General features: G+C 42.0%; 2 protein-coding genes across 2 annotated transcripts; both read right to left on the reverse strand.

The window, feature by feature from the left end:
- Positions 1–8,171: 8,171 nt before the first annotated feature.
- LOC4345360 (uncharacterized) lies at positions 8,172–10,397 on the reverse strand. The gene is made up of 2 exons (XM_015793227.3): positions 10,120–10,397; positions 8,172–10,018 (listed from the first exon to the last, which is right to left on the reverse strand). The coding sequence occupies exons 1-2, from the start codon at positions 10,130–10,132 to the stop codon at positions 8,391–8,393; spliced, it is 1,641 nt and encodes a 546-aa protein (XP_015648713.1). The 5' UTR covers positions 10,133–10,397; the 3' UTR covers positions 8,172–8,390.
- Positions 10,398–20,043: 9,646 nt separating this feature from the next.
- On the reverse strand, positions 20,044–21,907 carry LOC4345361 (uncharacterized). Its single transcript, XM_026027533.2, has 2 exons — positions 21,769–21,907; positions 20,044–21,678 (listed from the first exon to the last, which is right to left on the reverse strand). The coding sequence occupies exons 1-2, from the start codon at positions 21,779–21,781 to the stop codon at positions 20,195–20,197; spliced, it is 1,497 nt and encodes a 498-aa protein (XP_025883318.1). The 5' UTR covers positions 21,782–21,907; the 3' UTR covers positions 20,044–20,194.
- Positions 21,908–24,833: the final 2,926 nt, after the last annotated feature.

Below are 24,833 nucleotides of genomic sequence, written 5' to 3' on the forward strand. Positions count from 1 at the left end.
CAAATTCAACCCGGAGATTGGCCTAGTAGGGGACGTTGCTTTCAGTTCCCTTTCAAGATTATGCACATCATCAGTGTAAAAAAGGATCAAAACAAAGTGCATGTGTAATTAAGCAATTGCCAGGAAGGAGCTTGAAATCTAAACAAGAGCCAAGTGTGCCAAGCAGGCACACATCATCAGTCCAGTACTACTCCCTTCGTTTCACGATGTAAGTCATTCTAGCATTTCCCACATTCATATTGTATATGTCTAGATTCATTACCAACAATATAAATGTGGAAAATGCTAGTATATGTCTAGATTCATTAACAACAATATGAATGTGGGAAATGCTAGAATGACTTCCATTGTGAAACGGAGGAAGTAAGGTTTTTTTTTTGAGAGAGATTTGTAAAACCAAACCACAATACTTAAACTAGTTCATCTAGTGGCCACACGCACACAGTTTTTTTTCTAAAAAAAAAAACAAAAAGTGGTCCATGTTTCGTCTTCACGGCAAAAGCAATAAAAAACACAGTAGCTCACATCTTCAGACCTCAGCTCACTCCTTCCATCGATTAATTGCCACTAGCCCACCATAATCTTTAACCGGGAAAATTTTTCATTCCTCGAGGATGTTCCTTCGCTTTTTCATATCACCTAAATAGTTCTTAAAAAATTTAAAAATAAAATAAGATACCCTAATATGAAATATATCACTCACATACATGTAAATTGGAATTCAACTATAGAAAATTGAAATTCTACTTCTACATAATGTAAAAAATAACAATATAATTGTGAATGTACGTTAACTATTTTAATTTATTTTTTTAACTTGTAGAAGTTAAATTTAAGTTTTGTATGTTTGTGGAGTGAAATACTTTGTATTTATCTATGTTGTTAATTTTTTTAAAATATTTTGATGAGTTTTCAGATGGCATAACTTGAATCTCTGCCCTCAAGTATACCTTGAACCCCCACTATAAAAAAAAACCCATAGGCGTGGTTGTACACATTCTACAGTAGACCATCCTTTAAACCTAAGTTGGATCTTGCCGTCTCACTAGACACAGTGTCCACAGTTTCCTCAAATGAATTTTACGAACATAACCGATGTTTTTACATGCGGAATAAAAAAAGACTCGTGTGTAAAATATTTGAATGGATTTTCACAAGTGGATCTCTTAAATGGCCCACCTAAGAAAATATGTTTATTTCATAGGCATGTGAGGCCAGCCGCTCATCATAAAAAAAACTGTGGCTACCTTATCTCCTCACTTCCTCTACCTCATCTCCTAACTCTCATCACTCTCTCGAGATCTCTCTTTCTTTCTCACTCATAAGTCACTCTCTTTCTTTCTCTGATTTGATCTTCCTCGCCCCCCTTAGTCATGGCGGTAGAGGTGAGTTCGTCACGCCAGCCCCCATCAACGGCGAGTTCGGGCAGGCTTGGCTGGCTCCCTCGTCGATTTGGCATGGTGGCCTTGGGTGTAACGAAGGGGTGACGACGATGACGGGCACACACCGCGGGAAGGCAGCCGGGATCAGCGCAGCGTCAGTGGAGACGACCACCAACTTCGAGTGGATCCGCCGTAGCCAGCCACGAGAGCGCCCCTTCATCATAGATCCAACGGTAGCAGCGGCAGAGTCAGGTGTGGATTTGCCGTTATAGACCTTGGGAGTGCTCCTCCATTGTAGATTTGACGGTGACAGCAGGGAGCAGATCCACTATTGCCAGCCCTGGGAAGGCCTCTCCCTCAGAGATCCAGCGGCGGCGGCAAGGGGTGGCACGGATCAGCCATTGCTGACCTCTAGAGCATCCCTTCCTCGCAGATTCAGCGACAGCGACAGGGTGAGGAGCGGATCCACCATTGCTGGCCTCAAGAACGCCACTCCCTTGCAGATCCGCGGGTAGGGGGAGGCGTGGATCCGTCAGCGTAGCCTCGGGAGCGCCCTTCCCTCATGGATATAGCGACGATAGCAAGGGGAGACATGGATATGTTGTTAGGGGGGTCGGGGATGGCGGATCTGCATCTCTGCCCTCCTTTTCGGCAGAAAAAATCTCTATAGGCAATTTTTTTGGAAGATATATTTGTATAGTATTTTTTTATTAGTAGTTTCACCTAAATGATAGCGAGACATCATGGACAGCATTATATAGCGATTAAGTTTGCTTCCAAAAAAGATAGCAATGCAAAATCATGAAACATTTGTCGATATTGGCAAGATGTGTTAAGTACTCCCTCCGTTTCACAATGTAAGTCATTCTAGCATTTCCCATATTCATATTGATATTAATAAATCTAGATAGATATATATGTCTAGATTTATTAACAACAATATGAATATAGATATATATGTCTAGATTTATTAACAACAATATGAATATGGAAAATGCTAGAATGACTTACATTGTGAAACGGAGGAAGTAACTAATATTTTCGTGATCTGCATTAATTACAGTGAAAAGTTTCTTATGGTGCACCTTAAGCTTACAACTAACCATATAACAAATAAGTAAGTATTTCTTCTCACTTCTGCTTTCTGTATCCCTCTACCGTCACTCAAACGAGGTTGCAGCCACCTCTTAGATCCCAACTTTACACCCTATCACATCGAACGTTTGAACACCTGCATGAAGTATTTAATATAGGCTAAAAAATAACTAATTGCATAGATTGCGACTAATTTACGAGACGAATCTTTTAAGTCTAATTGCTTCATGATTGGGCAATATGGTGCTACAATAAACATTTGCTAATGATGGATTAATTAGGCTTAATAATTTCGTCTCGCGGTTTACTAATGGATTATGTAATTATTTTTTTTATTGGTGCCCGAACACCCCATACAGCACCCTATATAATACCCGATGTGACACGTCAAAACTTTACACCCCTAAATCTAAACACCCCCTTATTTTATTTTGTAGTAAGCTTATGTTGCAGATTACTAAGACCATAAACAATTTTTTTAAGAGAAGGGTATTTTTTACCCGGCCTCTATATCCAACCGGATATATGCAGCCTTTTTTAAATTAGGAACTTAGCCTATTAAACAGAGAATTTAGCCCTCAAATAATCCAATCTGAAATTCGCTCCTATGGAGATTTAAACTCAAGACTTTGAAGTGCTAATTAGGTTACTGCAATTACTAGGCTACATGCATTGTGTAGCATACAGTAACAAAGTCTAACTATGTATGAGTATTAAACATTGACCTTGCCCTTACCTGAGACCTATCGGCCTAAATATTCTTATTGGCCTACATAAAATGAGAACAAAAATATTATGATTTTATTTTCATTAAGAAAATAAATAATCGAATGAAGGGAACTACATGACACCCAACGTGCCATTTAGATAGAGAAGGTACTGTAGTAGGCTATAAGCCAGCTATAAACACATTTCGAGGAGATAAAAGAGTAGAGCGAAGAGGGGCTATATATTTGTAGTCAGCTACAGTACGGACTCCAAGGTGCATGTGTATGACAGATGAGACCAGATATTTTTTATGTAGTATATGTTTATAGGCAACTATTGTATGAATTGGCTATTAAGTTGACTATAGATGATTTGGGGCCAGCAGCTGGCTATACTATTATGCTTGCTCTATATGACTCTTCTCACGGCACCCATTTTGTTGGGGGCTGTGACCATATGTAGTTTGCTATACTATTATACTTGCTCTATACCACTCATCAATAGCGTCATTTTTTTCTACTATCTCAGAGAGTCTGCGCTCCCCCTAAATCGATCGATTGACCAGCATGTGAGGAGTTTTTTTTTTTTTTTTTACTTTACATCCAATAGACGTGGTTCACCTAAGAGCAAAGGTTAATAGTACAGCCAAGTGCTGGCTTCAAATAATCTATAGTCAACTTAATAGCTAATTTATACAATAGTTATCTATAAACATATACTACACAATCAATATCTGGTCCTACCTGTTATACACACATGCATCTTGAAGTTTGTGCTGCAGCTAGCTACAAATTAATTTGTAGCCCGTTGCTATTATCTATCCTCTTTTATCTCTTTAAATTAAATATGTTTATAGCTGGCTTATAGCTAGTCTGCTATTGTTCCTGCGTACTCTAAGGTGGAGAGCGTAAGGCCCTGGGGATTGGAAACGTTACCCTGTTGTGTTGGGTGAGGGTCGGGTGCTGCATTCTCCTAGAGTGATCTCCATAGCATTGACTATATGTAGTAACAAAATTGCAATACACATATCACAGTAGTAGTTCTCAAAAAAAGAAAAAAACACATATCACTGTACATGTAGAGTCAAAAGTTTACTGTTGGTTTATGCTAGCCCAACCAAAACAAATACGTGTCATGTTTATAAAAAAAATAATTAAATGATGGATACAAGAGTTATACATGTTGGTAAAAAATCGCAAAACGATGGATACGTACGGAAGTTATACATGTTAGTAAAAAAAAGAAGAAAATTCTTTATACGCCACTTAAAATTTACAAGTTTTCTTATATGCCACTGCAAAGTTACTATTTTCTAATACGCCATCTAACAAAAATTTTCATCCTTTATATGACACTATCAAGGTTAAACTGCTTTGACCTCATCAATTTTTCAACAAAATAATAAAACTACACTCGTGTGTTTTTCTGATTGCTTCTATTCAGCCATTGTCTAACATGCACACTTGAGCATGATGGTTCCACTTTACAATTGATATGTCATTTTTGCTAATCCACCCAAGAGATGTCCGCTCATTATTGCAGTCATTTAAATAGCTATGTATTTTAATAAATGAAAAGATGGATTAATATTTTATATATCAGTCCAAAAATTCAAATTAAAATTTGATCTTCACAAGTTGTAATAAAAAATAATAAATTTAATTGAAACTAGTATACATGTGCTCGTAGCCAAATTTGATGTTTTTTAAAAAAATTGTAAAAGTGAAATTTAAACTTGCATATATGTACAGTGATATGTCACATATTATTCTATCTTATCATTTTTTTATTTTTTATAATTATTTAGATGATGACATGTAATGAAACGACTGGACATTCCCTCAAGGTTTTAATAGGGTAATATATCTTCTAATTTTACATCCCTATTACACAAGATGATGACGTGGATGGCATATATGAGAGGAAAAAGGTTCAAGCAATGATATATATATGAAAGTATAGCAACTTTTCGATAACATATAAGGAAACTCATGATCACTTTGAGTGGTAAATAAGAAAACTTTCTCTAAAAAAATCACTGAATGATGGATGTGAAATTATACGACTGGGTAAAACAATCATTGAAATGATGGATGTTGGAGTTATTACTTTCAGTAAAAAAAAACTAAACGATCTCTACTGGAGTTAACCATCGGCTTCTCTAAGAAATAGGGAACTCGCTATACTTATATCAATTAAATATTGAAATCTGAAACCTACCATGCTTAAAAAACAATTACATAACGATTGATGCGTGAGTTTTGCATGGGTATGGCTAATTAGCGCGTGCGCCAGCAATGTAGCATTTTTTCTTTCGCTATTTTTTTTTGATTTTTTTCGCTTTTTTTATTTTTTATTTTAATCTTCAGCACATGTGTTTTTAAATCTGAGTTAAAAGTTTTTAAATCTGGACTTGAAAGTTTTCAAATCATAACTTAAAAGTTTCCAAATCTCGAGTTTAAACTTTTCACATCTGAGTTGAAAGTTTTCAAATCTCGAGTTGAAAATTTTCAAATATGAATTTAAAAGTTTTCAAATCTCGAGTTGAAAATTTTTAAATCTGAGTTGTAAGTTTTCAAAATTTGTCTTACAAATTTAAATTTCGATTTGAAAATTTTCAAAGTTTGAGTTGAAAGTTATCAAAATTTAACTTCAAAGTTTAAATCTTGAGTCAAAAGTTTTTAAATCTAACTTGAAAGTTTTCAACTTGTTAGTAAAAAATCTACCCAAAAAAAGAAAATTTTATCTCAATTATTGTCATTATCTAAACTAATTTCAGTCAGTTAGACTAAACTCCCGGAAAAGGCTCGTTGCCGGCGCGCACGTGCTAGGTAGCTTTTCCAGTTTTGCATCATACATATATATGGGAGTTTTTTTTAACTAATAACGGTCATCCATGCATATCCATTGGTTGAAAATCCAAGCATTACACAAAGACATGTCAAGAAAAAAAATTATCCAATAATCTTTTTACCATCCAGTCTTTCCCAAATATGAAAATTAACTAAAGTAACAACTTATTAAAAAAATAACGTAAAGATTAGTAAAGGAAGTTGGTGCCAATTGATTTCGAGTAATTTGGGAGGCAGGAAGAAGGTAAGGGCCGATGCTCTTGGGAACGGAAAAAAATAAGAACGAGGCCCAGTAATTATTTTGATGAAGAATGTGGGAGGGAAGGTTGGAGGTGTGCGCTCGGGGGCACTACGTAGCTACGTATCACCTGCGCGTGATACATAGGGCCACCGATCAAATGAACATAAATATATTACTTGTATAGATGGCCAAAAGGCCCGAGGCCCGACGGCCCGGCCCATGGCACGATATTTTGGCCCCGCCCATGGCATATAATATTTTGGCCCGACCACTGGGCCGTGCCTGGGCCCCTCCACCGGCACGTTGGCCCGGCACGGCCGGGCCGGCCCAGCACGATGGGCCGGCAGCTAGGCCCGATACACAATAAAAATAGGGGAGTAAAAATAGACATATTATATGCCATGAACGAAAGAATAGGGATCTAAAATAGACTTTTTTTATCTATACATATGTCAGCCGAAGAGGAGGGACAGAAAATAGACTTATTTTAGCTATACATATGTCAGCCCAAAGAGGAGGGACGGAAAATATACTTATTTTAGCTATACATATGAAATAGCCCAAAGAGGAGGGACGAAAAATAGACTTATTTTAAAAAGGCCCGATGGGCCACCTATGCCTTCGGGCCGGCACGGTACGGCCCGACAGCTGGTGGGTCGTGCCTGGGCGGGAGGTGCAGCCCATGGGCCGGCACGGCCCGGCACGAAGTGCCTATCGGGCCGGCATGCTGGGCCGTGCCTAGCCGTGCCTGGGCCGGGCCGTGCCGGGCGGGCCCTTCGGCCATCTATAATTACTTGTAGTATCAATTTCCTTTTTCCACATGTAGCATATAAGGATCGATTTTGCTATCGATCACTCGCGTGATTTTTTTCTGACATTTCACGTTTTTTTTCAGCCTCGTCAGCCGGCACGTCGGACACCAGCACGTCGGTTTTCGTGTCTAGCTAGCCCAAGCGCACACCATAATGGAGATCGGAGAAGCACGGTAACACAGTGGCCTCTGACCGGCGAGCCAGCCGCCGGTAGCACGGCCAATACTGATCGGCGAGAGACACCGTCCCTCTCATCGTTGTCGTGAAATATAAAATTACAGTCCTATATAACTAAAATTATATTTGTAAATTTAGTTGATTTGATATGTAAGTGTACTATAATTTTGATAAAAAATAATGTATAAGTAAATATGTACTTATTATTTTCTTTAAAATATAAAATTACAGTCCTATATAACTAAAATTACATTTGTAAATTTAGTTGATTTAACATGTAAGTGCACTGTAATTTTGATAAAAATAATGTGTTAGTAAATATGTACTTATTATTTTCTTTAAAATATAAAATTACAGTCCTATATAACTAAAATTACATTTGTAAATTTAGTTGATTTACATGTAAGTGCACTGTAATTTTGATAAAAATAATGTGTAAGTAAATATGTACTTATTATTTTCTTTAAAATATAAAATTACAGTCTTATATAACTAAAATTACATATGTAAATTTAGTTGATATGACATGTAAGTGCACGTAATTTTGATAAAAATATTGTGTAAATAAATTTGCATTAGTTATTTTATTTCAAATATAAAATTACAGTCCTATATAACTAAAATTACATATGTAAATTTAGTTGATATGACAGGTAAGTGCACTGTAATTTTGAAAAAAAATGTTGTGTAAGTAAATTTGTATTAGTTATTTTATTTTGTAGTCTGTTGGATGCAAATCCAAGGAAAGAAAAAATCTGGGTGATTTTTTCTCAAAAATCACCCGAGTGATGCATAGGCGGTCCCTATAAGGATATTATACGTACTCAATTATTCATGTTGTGGCTGAGAAAATGTAATCTAACTTAATGAAGTTATTAAAAATTAATCTAAAATTACAACTAAGTTTTAGAAACATGGGCTGTTAAGTCTTTCTTACATCTAAACAACATATACTTACAAGTTTCGGTTCTCAAAAAAGAACTTACATATTTAAGCTGACTATTCTTACACTCCACTGAAAACATGCACTATATAGATATATATATATATATGCTGCTACGCGCATGGGACCACTGCATGGCTGCTACGTAGCACGATACGTCACACAGCCACGTCACCACAGCTAGCTCCCTGGTTTTGTGTAACCGAGAACAGAGTAGACCGCCTGGATGACGGTGCAGACGAGGCCAACGGTGGCGGCCACGAGGCCGGCGATGAGCCACGGGTTGGCGAAGTACTTCTTCTTCAGCCACGCCATCCACCGCCGCGGCCGGCTCTGGAACCGCCGCTCGAGCACCTGGCACACCGGCCTCAGGTAGTTCATGTCGGCGTCGTCCGCGTCGAACACCGCCCCCTTGCACAGGTCCGCGAAGTGCTTGGCCACCTCGCCGTGGTGCCCCAGCCCGTGCACGATCACGCCCCGCCGCGACAGCAGCTCCACGTCCGCCGCCGTGCACGCCAGCTGCGACATGAACACGCAGTACGCCGTCACGTGGCTCCCCGCCGCCGCCGGGTTCGACTGCTCCAGCGCCATCAGGTTGCGGAGCAGCGGCCACGTCTCCGCGTCCACGGTCAGCTGCGGCATCTCCAGCGTCCCGCCGCCGCACCCGCTCACCTTCACGTCGAGGACGCACCGCGCGCCGCCGCGCCGATCGAGGGGCCGCTTCTTGAACGTTACGCCGGCGAAGTAGTACTCCATCGCCGTGCGCCACCGCCCCACGGGCCTACCGCCGCCGCGGCGGCGGCTACCGGTGGTGGCGGCGGACGTCAGTACTGTAGGCGTGAAGTGCATGTGCAGCAGGTGGAGGAGGTTGGCTGGCTCCGGCGGCCGCTCCGGCTCCTCCACCTTGGTCGGCGTCGCGACGGAGTACCCGTTCACCCGCAGGAGCTCGTGCGCGTACCTCGCGATGGCGTGCACCGCCGGAGTCTGGCCGTCGAGGAACGTCAGCTGGTGGATCTTGTCGACGACGAAGAAGGGAATCTGGTTCTCCGCGAGGTAGAACACGTCGCGGACCACCGCCACGGCCTCCTGCTGGTCGACGGCGGATTCTTCTTCCCTCTCCTCCACCGACGGCACGACGCGGTTAGCCTCTGCCGCCACGGGCGCCTTGCTGCGGCGCCCGACGACGACGTCGCGGAGGCGGACGAGCACGTAGCACGCGTCGAGCAGCCGCCGGCGCAGGAACCCCTTGCAGCTCGGGACATGAAACCATCTCCTCACGCGGCGGAGCACGATGCCATCCGCCGTGGTCTCCTCCTCCTCCTCCACCTCCTCGTCCTCAGGTCGGCGCCTCATCACGACGTCGCCGAAGCGGACGAGGATGTAGCAGCCGTCGAGCAGCAGCCAGCGCAGGAAATCCTTGCTCTGGACGTGATCGAACGACAGCTTGTAGCATTTCCGCGCGCGAGCCTCCATGCGCGCGAGCTCGGTGATGAAGTCCTCCAGCTGCAGCGGCGCGGTGGTGTGCGCCGCCGCCGCCGACAGGACCTCCTGGAGCCTACCCACCTTGTCGGAGTCCCTGGCGAGCTTGGACTTGCAGTCGCAGCTGCGGTTGTACGGCCCGATGGAGACGAAGTGCGGCTCGTACTCCTGCTTGTCGACGTTGCGGGTGAGCTCGGCGACCTTGTCGATCATGATCGACGGCGGAGATGACTCGCCGCCGGCCCGCCCCGTCGTCGGCGAGTTCAGGCTTGCGAGTTCATGCTTCAGTTCTTGCGCCAGTAGTGAGGCCATCTCAATGACATGTTGATCTGTAATCCAATATCACAAAATCGTCAGGTGTTAGCTAGATGCATGATTATTAGACATATCCAAATTGTTGAGCTGATCCAAGAAAGAGTCTTGTTGACACCTAGCCTCTCCATCTATGCAGCAGCAGGACAAGTAGGATTGCCTCCCTCTCCCTTTCTTCCTTTCTTGACTCTGCTGCAGCCTGCAGGTCTTCAGCATATACACCTGCAGGAAAACAGAGCAGCTGCCCTAGCACTCCATGGATGGCAAAGAATATATATATAGGGAGTTTAAAGAACAGTACTTTACTACGAGTTGGTAGCTGCATAAAATTCACCAAATTAATTCATGCCATCATACTCGCGATAAGATCAAATCAACGAGGTGATTCACAGTTTCTTCACACTCTGGAGAGTACCATCATTTTACAGAAAATATTAACCGAAAGGTACGACAGTGGGACACACTTTGGAGAGAGATGGCAGACGTTATTACAAGTCAGTCAACCAGTAGGGATCGAGCAAGGGTACTGGTCTTGTTAATTTGAGACTCAATGTGTCCCGATTCTTTGATGGCTGGGGAGTGGGGACAAACTCGAGAGATATACTAGCACCAGCTTACGACTGACCATACTATAGCTTGAAAGGTCGCGTGGATGTTTCACGTGCAGCAAAGAATCCGGTCACTGTGGATGTCAGTCCAATTGTCTCAGTCCGTCAAGTTTTCAGTATTAGTTAGTCCAGTACAGTGTTGACTTGTTCTGATATGGTGCTTGAGTATTAGTGGAGCGTAAACTACTGTAAATCTCCATGGTGATAGTATGTGGTTTTGAAAAAATAAATGCAAACTTAAATTCACTCAAAAACCAGAAAACATTTTTTGTCCATCTCGTTATTCATGTCAACTAAAAAAATCATATTTTTCTTTAAAATATAAATAAGATAGATCAATATGTGATATGTTACTTCAAAAATAATAATAAATATGACTGTCAATAGTACGCATTATTCATAATCATATTTTCGACTTATCCCATGTTAATTTGTTTTATACCAATTATTTTTACAGTTGCTTTAATTTATAGTTTTTTACTGGCAGGCATTAAAAAGAGGCTTCACTCCCGAAAAAAAAAAAGTCGTGGAAAGAAAAACCAACTTCATCAATCCCCAAATGGATAGAATCCCCAGACGCTATACTTTCTAAACTCAAAGATTAAATTAGTGACTTCGCTGTCTGACTTAATAAGGCCCCTTTGATTCAAAAGAAATTCATAGGAATTTTAGAGGATTTCATTTCTATAAGAATTTTTCCTATAAAGCCCTTTAAATTAAAGGAATGAACCATATGAAATCCTATGAAATTCCTATGGAATGTCTCTTCCTATACAAGTTTTGGAGGAATTTTAACAAGAAGTAGAATCTCATGGAAGAAATCCTTTGAGTCTTTATCTCTCCTCAAATTCCTGTGTTTTTCCTGTGGTCCAATCAAACGGTCATTCCTATATTTTTCCTGTGTTTTGCAATCCTCTGTTTTACACTTATATTTCTATCAGAATCCTGTTTTTTTCTATTCCTCTATTTTTTCATTCCTGTGATTCAAAGGGGCCCTAAGATCAGGGTTTCATTTACCGCCGGGGCCGCGGTTACCGCGCCCCGGCGGTAAGCACGGTTACCGCACGGTAACCGCGGTAACCGTGACAAACCGCGACAAACCGTACAAAATTTATCAAAAATTCAAATTATTTTTCAAATTTATTTGAATTTGACGCGGTTACCGCGGTTTACCCCTTACCGTACCCCCGCGGTAAGCGCGGTAACCGCGGTAACCGCGCGGTTTACCGCGGTAAATGAAACCCTGCCTAAGATTGTTCCCATCATCATCGCAAAGATCGTAGAGACGATCAACAAATTGGACGTGTGCACTGCAGACGCATGGAATATGGGAAAAGAGGTACTATGCGAAGCAGACACACGTCTTCTATGTACAGCTACATTTATTGCGACATTCCATTCCTCATTAACCACAAACAAAATTACCTCACCCAGGTGGCCACATATGCATATAAGAATGCGGTCCATCTTTCGGGCATGTTTACTTTGATGCTAAAAAAAAATCTTACTAAATTTTGATAAAGTTGCTAAAATTTTGGTAAGATTTCTTATATAGTTACTAAAATTTGGAAGCAAACTAAATATAGCCATTTTTTTGACAACTTTACCAAAATTTGGTAAGGTGATATCAAAATGAGCAGGCCCTTCACCTCGACAAAGAAGTACAAAAACATCTACTCCGGCTCACATTCTAGAAGCTTCATGACACCATGATCGGTAGAAGCTTCATGACCAAATTAAGTGGACCAGGAATAAATATATAAAAAGTTGACCCTGGGTCAAGGCAACTTTGCTGTGGCTATTGGCCAATAATCTTGAATTCTTGATGACTAGGGCTCGTTAAAGATTGGCCGCTGTTAAAGGGGATAGTACTACTGTCGGATGCCTGCTTTGCTATCATTTGCGTGCAGCCTTGCAGTCTTAATTTGTATTTTCGATCAGATTTGTAAATCTCGGCCTTTGCCTGCATGATTAACTGTTAAGCTAATCGGTCGATTGTCGTCCTTCTGTTTATTCTCAGTTTTCTTTGGCAAAAGGCAAAGGTAATTTAGGACCTATTTGGTTCTCTACCCTACAAATTAATTGAGACAAAATTTGGCACTACCGTTTTGATAGGACAAAGTTAGCTAGCCTATGTTTGGTTTAATACTAATATAAAGCCAAATTTTAGTAGGATGGTGAAGAAGATTCTATAATATAGCCAAATTGAACATGGGCACTACCAAATGTTTGGCTTCAATCTAAACTAGCACGTTTACTATTCAAGTTACCAAGATTTTGATAGGAGCACGTTTTGGCCTTATTTTGTTTGCAACATATAGTGGAATCACCCTTTTTAAGCTTCCTCGATTATTCCTATTTCTCTTGTGATCTCACAAACAATCGCCATATGTGTGCACTTTACCTGTTAAAAAATTGTCACGGACGATATGTTATACTAGCTACTCCGAGTAGTAACACCTTTACTTGTCTACAAATACTCCCCCGGTCCTTAAAAAAAACTACTAACGACAATTATATCCATGCCCCTCTTTTAACCCCGACTGTTGTTTTTCTCTCATTTTTTTAGGGTTTGTATTTTTACCCCTTATTTTGAAAACTGATTAGACGTTTGCCCTCACTTTTGACGCCTATTAGGCAGGTCCACTACACTAAACATGCCTTGTAGAGATATTTTCCTAATACTATAGAGACATTTTAAAATGTCTTTATAGTGTTGTGGTCTCGTAAGTGTTTTATGGTGAATTATCTCTAGGAACTAAGAGACTTTTATAATTTATCTCTATGCAAAATAGAAGTACTTCATAGACGAATTGTCTCGTCTCTACGAACTAAGAGTCATTTTATAAAACGTTTCTATGCAAAATAGAGGCGCTTTATAGCAAATCAAAGTGAAAAAAGAGAAAAAAAATCATTCCTTACCAATCCTTGAGCTCATGACATCTTGAGTTGACAAATTTTACTTTCAATTAACTAACCATCTCAGCCTCATATAATTACTTATATAAATGTGCTTCGTCTTGAGTTGACCATTTCTATCTTCAATGAACTAATCATCTCAACCTCATGTAATTACTTATATATATATGCTTCGTGTTGCTTATATCTAGTTACTTAGTATATATTAATATTCAAAAAAGTGGCTCTACAAAGGTTTAAATGCCTCGAGTAAATACCTTTACATATGAGTCAAATTTTAAAGTGCTAGATAGATGTCTCTACAAAATAAATTTAACAAAATATGCTAAAAGTGTCTCTAAAGTAAAAGTATTTTAGGTGGTTAGAAAGTGTCTCTAGATTATAGAGCTCCGGATTCAGAGGCAATTTGAAAATTACCTAGACAAAAGTACCTCTACATAATATTTTGGTTGTACTGGTCCCACGGTTTTTAGTTAAATAAATACTAACGGAAATAAAAAACGATTTATGAAATATTGATTTACCGTTCTACCCATACGGTACTCCCCTAGCTATCCCATCACCACCCAAAAACCCAAGAGGAGGCGATGGCTGTGGCGGTTCTCCGGCGAGCACACAGCTACGGTGAGTGTGGTGGGTCCCTAGGGGTGTCGAGGCGGTGGCCGCTGGGTTTCTAGCGCAGCGAGTGGCAACAAGGTGCATGGAGCCCAGCAACGATCGCGGAGCTTTTTGCGCGGCTCCAAAGCAGGCGAAGGCCACTAGGCCTTTTCGTGCCCTGCTGTAGTGAGCGGAGGCCAGGTGCACGATGGCTGCGGCCTGCGGGCTTCCCGTGCCCATCTGCTAGCAACTCGGTAGCTGGTAGCTGGAAGGGAGGTGGAGGTGCTGCCAGATGATCTCAGGAAGGAAGGTGAAGGTGACGGGAAGAGCTTCAATGGTGGAAATTCTCTTAAAGTTTTGTCGAAACTTTTTGGCATCTAACCACCCATCTTGCCATCACCTCATCTGGAAAAAAAGTAAGCACACTATGAAAATCAAAATCTTCCTTTGGCTCTTATTCAGTTCGCCGACCTTGTCGATGATGATTGGCGTCGAGCAGGGGCGAATGCATCAAGTAAAAGGAGTGGTAGCCAAGGGTCTACTGCTAATTAGACTAAGGAATTAAAAATATCAAGGGGCCATTTCCCCCTCTCGTTGTAAATTAACTGGGGACCAAGGCCCACACTTGGTATACTCTAGATCCATCCCTGTCGACATTGAAGCAGTGTTGTCGCTGTCATACTCCACTGTCGACGGCTTTAAGCTAGTGAGTTTAGTAGTTGCGCCAATATTGAAGGAATGTCAATGACATGTTCATCTGCAACCGATTAGCACAAGCATCAATATCAAATCCTCGTCAAGTTATTAGTCATCCAAATTGTTGGGTTGATCCAAATGAGCACGAGCTCGGTGATGAAGTTCTCCAGCTGCATGCAGTGGCGCGGTGGAGTACGCCGCCGCCGCCGCCGAGAGAACCTCCAGTCTACGAACCTTGTCGGTGTCCCTGCTAAGATCAAGGGTGGTTGTACGGCTGCTAACAGTGAAATTTGGTAAGCCCCTAAGAGAATTATTACGTCGCAAATAGTCGGATTACTGCTATATTCGGTTAAGGAAATTAATCTATTAAAGGAAGCTTATCCAGAAGTGATCACCGAGTTCAAGGAGGATGCGGCATGGCAGTTTATCTATTAATTAGGCATTATTTGTTAGTTTTCTTTTATCTTTAGGAAAGTGTATTTAGTGTCCTATAAGGATTTTATGTTTTCCTTTTATCTTTTAGGAAAGTTTCTTTCTTGTCCTACAAGGACTAGTATCTCCCCATGGGTATAAATATGTATACCCGGGGCCATTGTAATATATCTCTAGATCAATACAACTACTCTCGGCGCATCAACACCCTCTTTACCGAGGTTTTTACTTATCATCCGGCGGAATTTGGCACCTGACGCGGGGCTGCATCGGTTCAGTTCGATCTCCGGCGAAGGGGTAAGTCCAACGTTCCGCCGGCCCTGGTGAATCTATCGGCTACGTTGGTGTTGTTCAAGGCTGTATCGCTTCGATTTCATGGATCGTTCTGGTTTGGTTGATATATTTGCCTACCTGATATCTCAATTCTATCTCTAATTGCATTATGTTTAGAGACGCATCGGTTTAGTTGGGAATGTCTCGGTTAGGTCCGATCTTCTGTCTTAGCCGATATATCTCTACAATCAAAATGTTGTTCTAAATAGATTTGTTATATCCATCACATTAGACAGATCTATCGGCTCATCGAGTATTAGATTATCATATACAATTTCATGTTGTATCGGTTAGGTTCGATCTACTAGATTGTTGTTGATAATATAAATTTTGTTGAGCCGATATGTTCATGCTAGTGTTTTATCAGGGTGCTAGCCGATAAGTTATCTGAACGTTGCATCGGTTTATAAGGATTACTACAAGTTGGGTTTAGCCGATCGCAACAAAGGTTTCACTGTTTAATCTAATCTTGTGGATTTTATGACATCGGGTCAGTGCTTATTCTATCATGTCATTGTTAGCCGATTGGTTTCTACTAGACTATATTGTTGCTTTCTTGCATTATCATCAGCCGGTTGACTTTATGTTGTTATTTACATCAAGCGTCAGAATCTACATCAAAATTATAGCCGATAGCTCAAAACCCTATCGCTATCGGCTGGAATTAATCTATCGGCTTGTCAACCGATCGGCTCATTGATCTGCTATTTGTATATCTTGTCAGTTGCAGGGTTGAACTGGCTGGCACGCCCGCATCTCATCAACTTTTGGACCTGTATTGGAGCTAAGCAGATCTCCCAGTCCAGTGTGTGTTTTTCGCGTCAACAACGGTCTCAATGGAGATGAAGGTGCGGCACGTACTCCAGCTTGTCGACGTTGCGGGTTAGTTCGCCAACCTTGTCGATGATGATCGACGGCGGAGCAGACTCGTCGTTGGCCCGCCTCGAACGTTCAGGCTAGCCAGTTCATCCTTGAGTTCTTGCGCAAACAGTAAAGCCATCTGAATGACATGTTGATCTGTAATCCAATATCACAAAATCGTCAAATCGCCCAATTGCTGAGATGGTCCAAGAAAGAATCTTGGTGTTCACCTAGCCTCTCCATCTATATTCAGGACAAGTAGGATTGCCTCCTTCCTCTTTTAACTCAGATGCAGCACACACCTGCAGGAAGCACGGCAACTCTCCTTGCCACTACCTACCACCATGAATGGCAAGTATATATATACTAGAAACAGTGCCAAACAGTGTCTCAAATAGTAAGAATCACTGTAGCAACAGTGTCAACACAGTGGTAAAATGGCTACTATCACGGACCTTCGCGGTGCCGCACGACCGTCGGTCCCACGTTTTCACCCCGCTAAATGGGTATATTTTTACAAATCATTTCTATGCATATATATAAACGTAAATTATTGAAAAAAATAAGTATATTTGCAATTTTTTCCCCAGAAGCCCACACAAAGCCCGCTGGTGATCTGTCCGAGGAAGGCCAGTTAGCTTCTCTCTCTAACATATTAGTACATCACGCTAGCATCAAATAATTAAGTGGTACTCCGCCACCGCCGCCAGCCCGCTTTTCTTGGATCGAATACAGAGAACTAATCCAATCAAAGATGGGTGAATGGTTGTTATATCTAAAAACCTAAATTTTTCGCGGAAATAAAAGTTACACTCAAATTCGACGGATTGCGGTCTGATCGAAGTAGTCGTGCCGGTCTGACCGCCTGGAAGCCGTCGGTCTGACTGAGGTTATGTCTCTGGTCTGACCATCGAGATCAATCGCCGCGCCTGAAGTCGCCGCCAGTCTGACCGCCTCGTACCCGCTGGTTAGACCACCGAACCCGAGAAAGCACAAATCGAAGAACTCAAGATGTAGATGATAACTTTATTACTTCTATATGTGTTTACAAAGTGCAACTACAACACTCCTCACGAAAATCTCGACTAAACTCGAAACCCTAACTCAACTATCAACTCAATGCTCTCTAAAAGCGATACTAAGAAGCCCCACACTCTCTCTCTATTTATACATGAGGTAGGCAGCCTAAAGCCACGAACCAAACTCATACTAGAAGTCCTAATCCACCTAGGAAACCTTCTCGTACAAGAAACAAACTTTAGAAACTCCAATCATACCAAATTTGTACTCCTTCCAAATTCGACTTCGCATCCCACACGCACACAATACCTCCATCGTATACCATATAGAATCTTCACCAACCACGTGCATTGAACTCTAGCCTAAGTATCCCGCATGATATCTGACCGTCACGGACGTCGTCTTATCCTCAAGTCGACTCCTGATCCATCACCGGCGATACTCTCCCGAGGCATCAAGTCACCTACACATGAATCAAACAAAGAAGCCATATTCCGAGACCATGCTATCTCCAACTTGACTCATTGTTAGCAAACAACAGTATTACATACGTATAGTATCCATCTGGAAGCCATAAACATGAAACATCCACGGATATCCAACAAATCAACCCGAAACCGAAACCGACAAAGAGCTGGCTAGTCAGACCACAGGCTAGTTGGTCTGACCGCTCGCATAGTGCCAGTCTGATCGGCAGCACCTGCCCAGTCTGACCGGACCCGACAATCAACAGTCCCTGTTCATCACCTAAAAATTTCAATCATCTTCAAAACCATTTCGCCAATAATCTTCAAATATCAAAACTAATAATCTCATATGCTAATTGTTCATCTCAAAATAAGGAATCAATAAACACTTTGATTTTACAGCTTTGCCGGACGGCCGGCGGCTGGTAGCTAGAGACGTGATCAGTGACGACCACTGATCAGTATTCAGCAATTAATCAGTACACAACGGCAAAAAGCTTCATCATTTGCATGTGGAGCAAAGGCAGGTATATATACAAAATGCTGACCTTGGGCCAAGCCAATTCAAGTGGCTTCCGCCCGATCGAGTACGGTAGCTTTGCTCTGGCCAATAACCTTGATGGCTGGTGCTTCAAAGAAAACTGACCGCTGCAAAAAGGATGAGAGATATTGTGCCGTCTTTCCGTGCCGCTAGGCTTTGCAGTCTTCGTTTTCTTCGTTCAGATTTGAAAATCTCAGCCTTTAATTAACCTTCATGATCAATTGTTAGGTTTGTATCATCCTTTGATAAATTTCATATTCTCCGTTTCCTTTATCTCAAAGGAAAGAGAGAGAGAGAGAGAGAGAGTGGGGAAATGGATTTACAAAGTGCCGTTGATGCATAGACTTGTAAAAGAAGCTTATTTGGCAAAGGCATTGTTGTTCGGAGAACCTTGCAACGCAGTGGAATCACCCTTTTCAGATTCCTTGATTATTCATCTTCCTCTTATCCTCTCTTCCAAAACAATAATCGCACTTCCGTGTGCGTGCACTTTGTTGCCTGTTAAAAAATTGCCAAGATGGGTGTGCATGGTTTGGTATCATGCACAATCAGACTTGAGTGAGTGACACCAAGATGGCCAGGATATCGGAATATACGTGCATTGCTCTGTTGGCTTTTTACTCTCAGAGCCTAAAATTTCTCACATTAATTGAAATATAGCGAAACAACAATTTATTATTGTTTCGCTCTCACGTCTAAAACTTATATATTAATTGGAGAAAAAGATAAGTGCTAAAATACCTAAAATTCGGCATAGAAATGAATAAAATTAAAAGAACAGCCCATATAAAAATAAAACTTGCAAAATAACTAAACTTTGGATTAACATTTAACAGTAAAATAGTATTGACAGAAGAGTTGATCTAGATATACAATTTAGAAATATCTACATTTGAATTAAAAAATAATATTGAGAGAAAGAGTGATAAATAATATTTATAAATGTTCGCAATTTGGATTAAAAAATAAATATCATTGAGAAAAAGATTTCATTAAGAGTATAGTTTAAAAATATTTGAAACTCGGACAAAAAACAATTAATATTTGGAGAAGAGTCGATATCTTCACTTGTACTATGTTTTTTTTTTAGGGTTCACTTGTATTAATTGAGGCTCTCCTAGACCCCCATTAATCCTAGGAGATAAAAAATCATGTTAGTTGAAAATTCTTAAAATCCATAATCAAGAAAAAGAAAAATATCTTGATCATTTAATGTACACAAAAAACGCAACTAAAAAATATGAGATTGGATCAACAAACCTATACCTACATGACAATAAAATTCCCTTCAAATGCTAGAAATTAAACAAGAGCAATAACATCAAAATAAAATAATGGACAAAAACAACGTCTAGTATAAACCAGAAAACAATCATGCCATCATCTACGTACTGCTTTAAAAAAAACATTAGGTGGTGATTTATTTTGTGAGATATTATCTTTTCAGATTTTCTACTTCTGGCATCATTTTGTGCAAGGAAAGAATAAGTTTTTTTTTTTCATTTTAACCTACTTTGTAGTACGTCTTGTTCCTTAGTACAATATATACATCACTTGCAAGAGGTTGGTTTTCCCATAGGCCTTAATTTGGCAAACTATGGCAAGTTGTGATTGGCAAAGCCCTAAGTTAAATTATTTTGCTCTACAATGAAACAGGCATGTTGTACAATAGGCTGCTTGCTATGCACATGGACCACTGTCTCTGCCAATAGACCCGCATCATCCTTTTTTGTAACTCAGAACGGAGTAAACCGCCTGGATGACGGTGCAGACGAAGATGACGGCCGCCGCCGCGAGGCCGGCGGCGAGCCACGGGTTGGCGAAGTACTTCTGCTTCAGCCACGCCATCCACCGCCGCGGCCGGCTCTGGAACCGCCGGTCGAGCACCTGGCACACCGGCCTCAGGTAGTTCTGGTCGGCGTCGTCCACGTCGAACACGGTGCCCTTGCAGAGATCGGCGAAGCGCTTGGCGACCTCGCCGTTGTTGCCGAGGCCGTGCACGATCACGCCCCGCCGCGACAGCAGCTCCACGTCCATCGGCGTCGACGCCAGCTGCGACATGAACACGCAGTACGCCGTCACGTGGCTCCCCGCCCCCGACGGGTTGCTCTGCTCCAGCGCTATCAGGTTGCGGAGCAGCCGCCACGTCTCGCCGTCGATGTTCAGCTGCGGCACCTCCAGCGTGCCGCCGCCGCCGCCGCTCACCTTCACGTCGAGGATGCTGAGGGCGCCGCCCTTGCTGCGGCGATTGAGAGGCCGTCTCTTGAACTTCACGCCGACGAAGTAGTACTCCATCGCCGTGCGCCATCGGCCCACGGGCGCACCGCCGCCACCGACAGCGGCGGCGGATGTGAGTACGGTGGGCGTGAAGTGCATGTGCAGCAGGTGCAGAAGATTGGCCGGCTCCGGCCGCCGTTCCGGCGGCCCCACCATGGTCGGCGTCGCGACGGAGTACTGCTTCTGCTCCAAGAGTTTTCCGGCGAACCTCGCGATGGCGTCCAGCGCCGGAGTACCGTGGTCCAGAAACGTCATCTGGCGGACCCTCTCGACGACGAAGAACGGAACCTGGTTCGCCGCAAGGTAGAACACGTCGCGGACCACGTCGAGGATATACTGCCGGTCGGCGGCGGATGCTCTCCTCCTCTCCACCGACGGCACGACGCGGTTCCCGCCCTGCACGGCGCCGTTCGCGCTCGCCACGGCCGCCGGCGCCGCCGGGCGTGGGCGGCGCCCGACGACGTCGTCGACGTCGCCGAAGCGGACGAGGATGTAGCATGCGTCGAGCAGCAGCCAGCGCAGGAACTCCTTGCTCGGCACCACACCGAACGTGTGGCGGTAGCTGCTCCTCGCGCGGGCCTCGAGGAGCTCGAGCTCGGCGACGAAGTCCTTCAGCTGCAGCGGCGGCGCGGTGGAGTACGCCGCCGCCGCGGCGAGGACCTCCTGAAGCGTGCGCAGCTTGTCGTCGTCGTCCCCGGCGAGGTCGGCGTTCCTCATACGGCTGTACGGCCCGATGTAGACGTGGTGCGGCAGGTACTCGTGCGGGTCGACGTTGCGAGTCCGTTCGCCGACCTCGTCGATGATGATCGGCGGCGTCGGAGAAGGGTCGCCGTCGCCGGCCAACTCCGTCGACGGTGGCTTCAGGCTAGTGAGTTCAGTACTCAGTTCTTGCGCCAGTATTGAAGGGACGTCAATGACATGTTCATCTGCATCGAAGCAACAATCAAATTCTCATCAAGTTAATAGTCATCTAAATTGCTGAGTGATCCAAGAAGAATTAATAATCTTGCTCACACCTTGCATCTCCATATGTGCAGCACAAGATTTTTTTTCTTCTGGTGTTCTGAAGTATACAGCCGCAAGAAGCTGAGCAGCGTTCCCCTGTTACCACCACTCCATCCATGGCCAAACGCGCACATATATAGGCAAAAAAAAGGCACAGATTGCAACAAAGGTGCTTGCATACAATTCTCCAAACTTTCATCTCATTTGCGATAAGATCAGATCAACAAGAAGATTCACGCGCACGAGGGCATTATCAGTTTAGAACAAGGATTAGCCGAAAGGTACTATCAGGGGACACTTTGGACAAAGATGCCATTGCAAGTACGTCAGTCAAGCACTACGGAGACAGCGGTACACTTGTTAATCAATTTGGACTATTGTCTCTTCAATCTTGACTCCTACTGACCTTACTATGGCTTGGAAGGTCGCATGGATGTGTCACGTACTCACGTCTCACGTGCAGGTGCAGCAAAGAATTTGCTCACTAAATGATGATGTTCTTTTCTAATAAGATGAAGAAAAAATTAGGGTACCTAAAACAAAAAAAACAATTAGGACATGATTATTTGGTTTTAATTATTACAAACTTAAAAAAATGGACTTATTTGACATTTTAAAACAACTTTTAGAGAGAGAGAGTTTTTGCATGAAACGTATCGTTTAATAGTTTGAAAAGCATACCAATAGAAATCAAGGTAAAATTTATATTTTAATAAAAAGAACACCACTGATATGTCTGTCCAATTCTCCTCAGTCCATCAAGTTTTCAGCATCAGCACACTGTTGAAAATAATTGTGAGGTTCACATGTGTATATGAAAATTACTCCGGCAATACAAACCTTAATTTGTTCTGGTTTTACTCATGTTCAGAGGTGCATTTACTGTATATGTCAAAAGTTATCTATATAGATGAGACACATATATATATATAGACTTTAATTATATCAATCCTTAATAGTACAATGTACGTAGATAGAAGGTAACATTAGAATAAGAAAGAGAAGTAGAGATAGATAATATTGTTTGTTTCATATGAGTAGTTTACATGCATATAGATACCTTTTATTATTTTTTTTCATATTATGGGCTAGTTGCACAATGATATTATAATATTATCTATGGACTATTTTTGCACCACATTGTGGATGCCCTTCGCGCTATCTAGATATATTGATCTAGTATAAATTTGTCATCCGAGGTTATTGAGTTACATTTATTTTAGTTACAAATACAGTCGTTAAGAGCAGGTACAATAGCAGGCTATAAGCCAGCTATAAACATATTTTAAAGAAATAAAGGAAGAGAGAGAAGAGCAGCGGGCTACAGATCTGTAGCCAGCTGCAGCACGGACTCCAAAACGTAACGTATATATGACAGGTGGGACCAGGTATTAATAGTATAGTAAGCAACTATTGTATAAAACGGCTATTATATTAGGTCTAGATGATTTGAAGTTAGCACCGGGCAACCTCGGCAAGTTGTTGTAAATGGAGGTGGGGCCGGTAGACATGCATGGTCATTGACCCTGAGTCAAGCCAGCCAAGTGCCTCCGGCAATCAACGACAGTATTATCATATATGTGGCACTGGCAGCTTTGCTCTGGCCAATAATCTTAACGGCTGATAGTACTCGACAAAGATTGGACGCTAGCTACTACTTCCTCCGTTTCATAATGTAAGTCATTCTAGCATTTCTCATATTCATACTGATATTAATGAATCTAGATAAATATATATGTCTAAATTCATTAACAACAATATAAATGTGGAAAATGTTAGAATGATTTACATTGTGAAACGGAGGGAGGAGGGAGTAGCTGATAAAGGGGATAGCACGTAGTACCGTCATCGGATGCTTGCTGTCGGTTGCCTGCAGTAGCCTTGCAGTCTCTGTATTTTCGGTCCAAGATTTTGTTAATCTCATCCTTTACCTGCATGCATGATTAACTGCTACTTCCTCCGTTTCACAATATAAGTCATTCTAACATTTTTCATATTTATAATGATGGTAACGAAACTATATAGATATATATGTCTAGATTCATTAACATCAATATAAATATGGCAAATGTTAGAATGACTTACATTGTGAAACGGAGGAAGTAGGTTTGTGGACGATCGTCCTTTAATTTGTTTATTCTCTTCAGTTTTCTTTAGGGCATGCAAAAGGAAAGGATAGAGAGTGGACGAAGCTCACACGAAATGAATCTTAGCCTGCAGGCAGGATAGTTGCATAGACTATTTGGCAAAAGGGCAAAGGCGACGTTGTTTGCTGGAATCTTTCTACATATAGTGGAATCACCCTTTTGAGATTCCTTGATTATTCTTCTGCTCCTTCTTCCACTTATCCTCTCGCCCCAAACAATAATCGCCCTTCTCTTGTGCCCATTTTGCCTGTAAAGAAAAACTCTCATGGAGCATGGAGGGAGCTAGACTACTCGAGAAGTATAAGTAGTAGAATGGTTTTTGTGGGTTCCCACCTTGCAATCAATTAGAGTAGTTGTCAATTGAAGACTTTGAAGCACATACGAACACCTTTGTTGATTGACTCATGGTATAGCTAGCGAACTAGATGTATGGAGCCTGTGTGCCAACACTGATGGAAATGGGATGCTCTTAGGGTGTGTTTAGTTCACGCTAAAATTAGAAGTTTGGTCAAAATTGGAACAATGTGACAGAAAAGTTAGAAGTTTGTGTGTGTAGGAAAGTTCTCATGTGATGGAAAATTTGGAAGTTCGAAGAACTCGGCCTTATTCTGTTTATGTCCATGGGTGTGTTTAGTTCACGCCAAAATTGTAAGTTTGGTTGAAATTGGAACGATGTGACGAAAAAGTTGGAAGTTTATGTGTGTAGGAAAGTTTTGATGTGATGGAAAAGTTGGAAGTTTGAAGAAAAAGTTTGGAACTAAACTCAGCCCATTTTGAATTTGAAGAGACCTCAAGCTGTATAAGATTGGGCAATAATCACTGGTGGAGAAACCATCTTTGGTCGGTCCACCCAAATCCACAATAGTCCCGGTTCCATTAAAAACCGGGACTAAAAAGTATTTTTAAGTCCCGATTTATAACTGTAAGGC

Source organism: Oryza sativa, chromosome 8 (assembly GCF_034140825.1).
Source record: "Oryza sativa Japonica Group chromosome 8, ASM3414082v1".
Taxonomy (NCBI): Eukaryota; Viridiplantae; Streptophyta; class Magnoliopsida; order Poales; family Poaceae; genus Oryza; species Oryza sativa.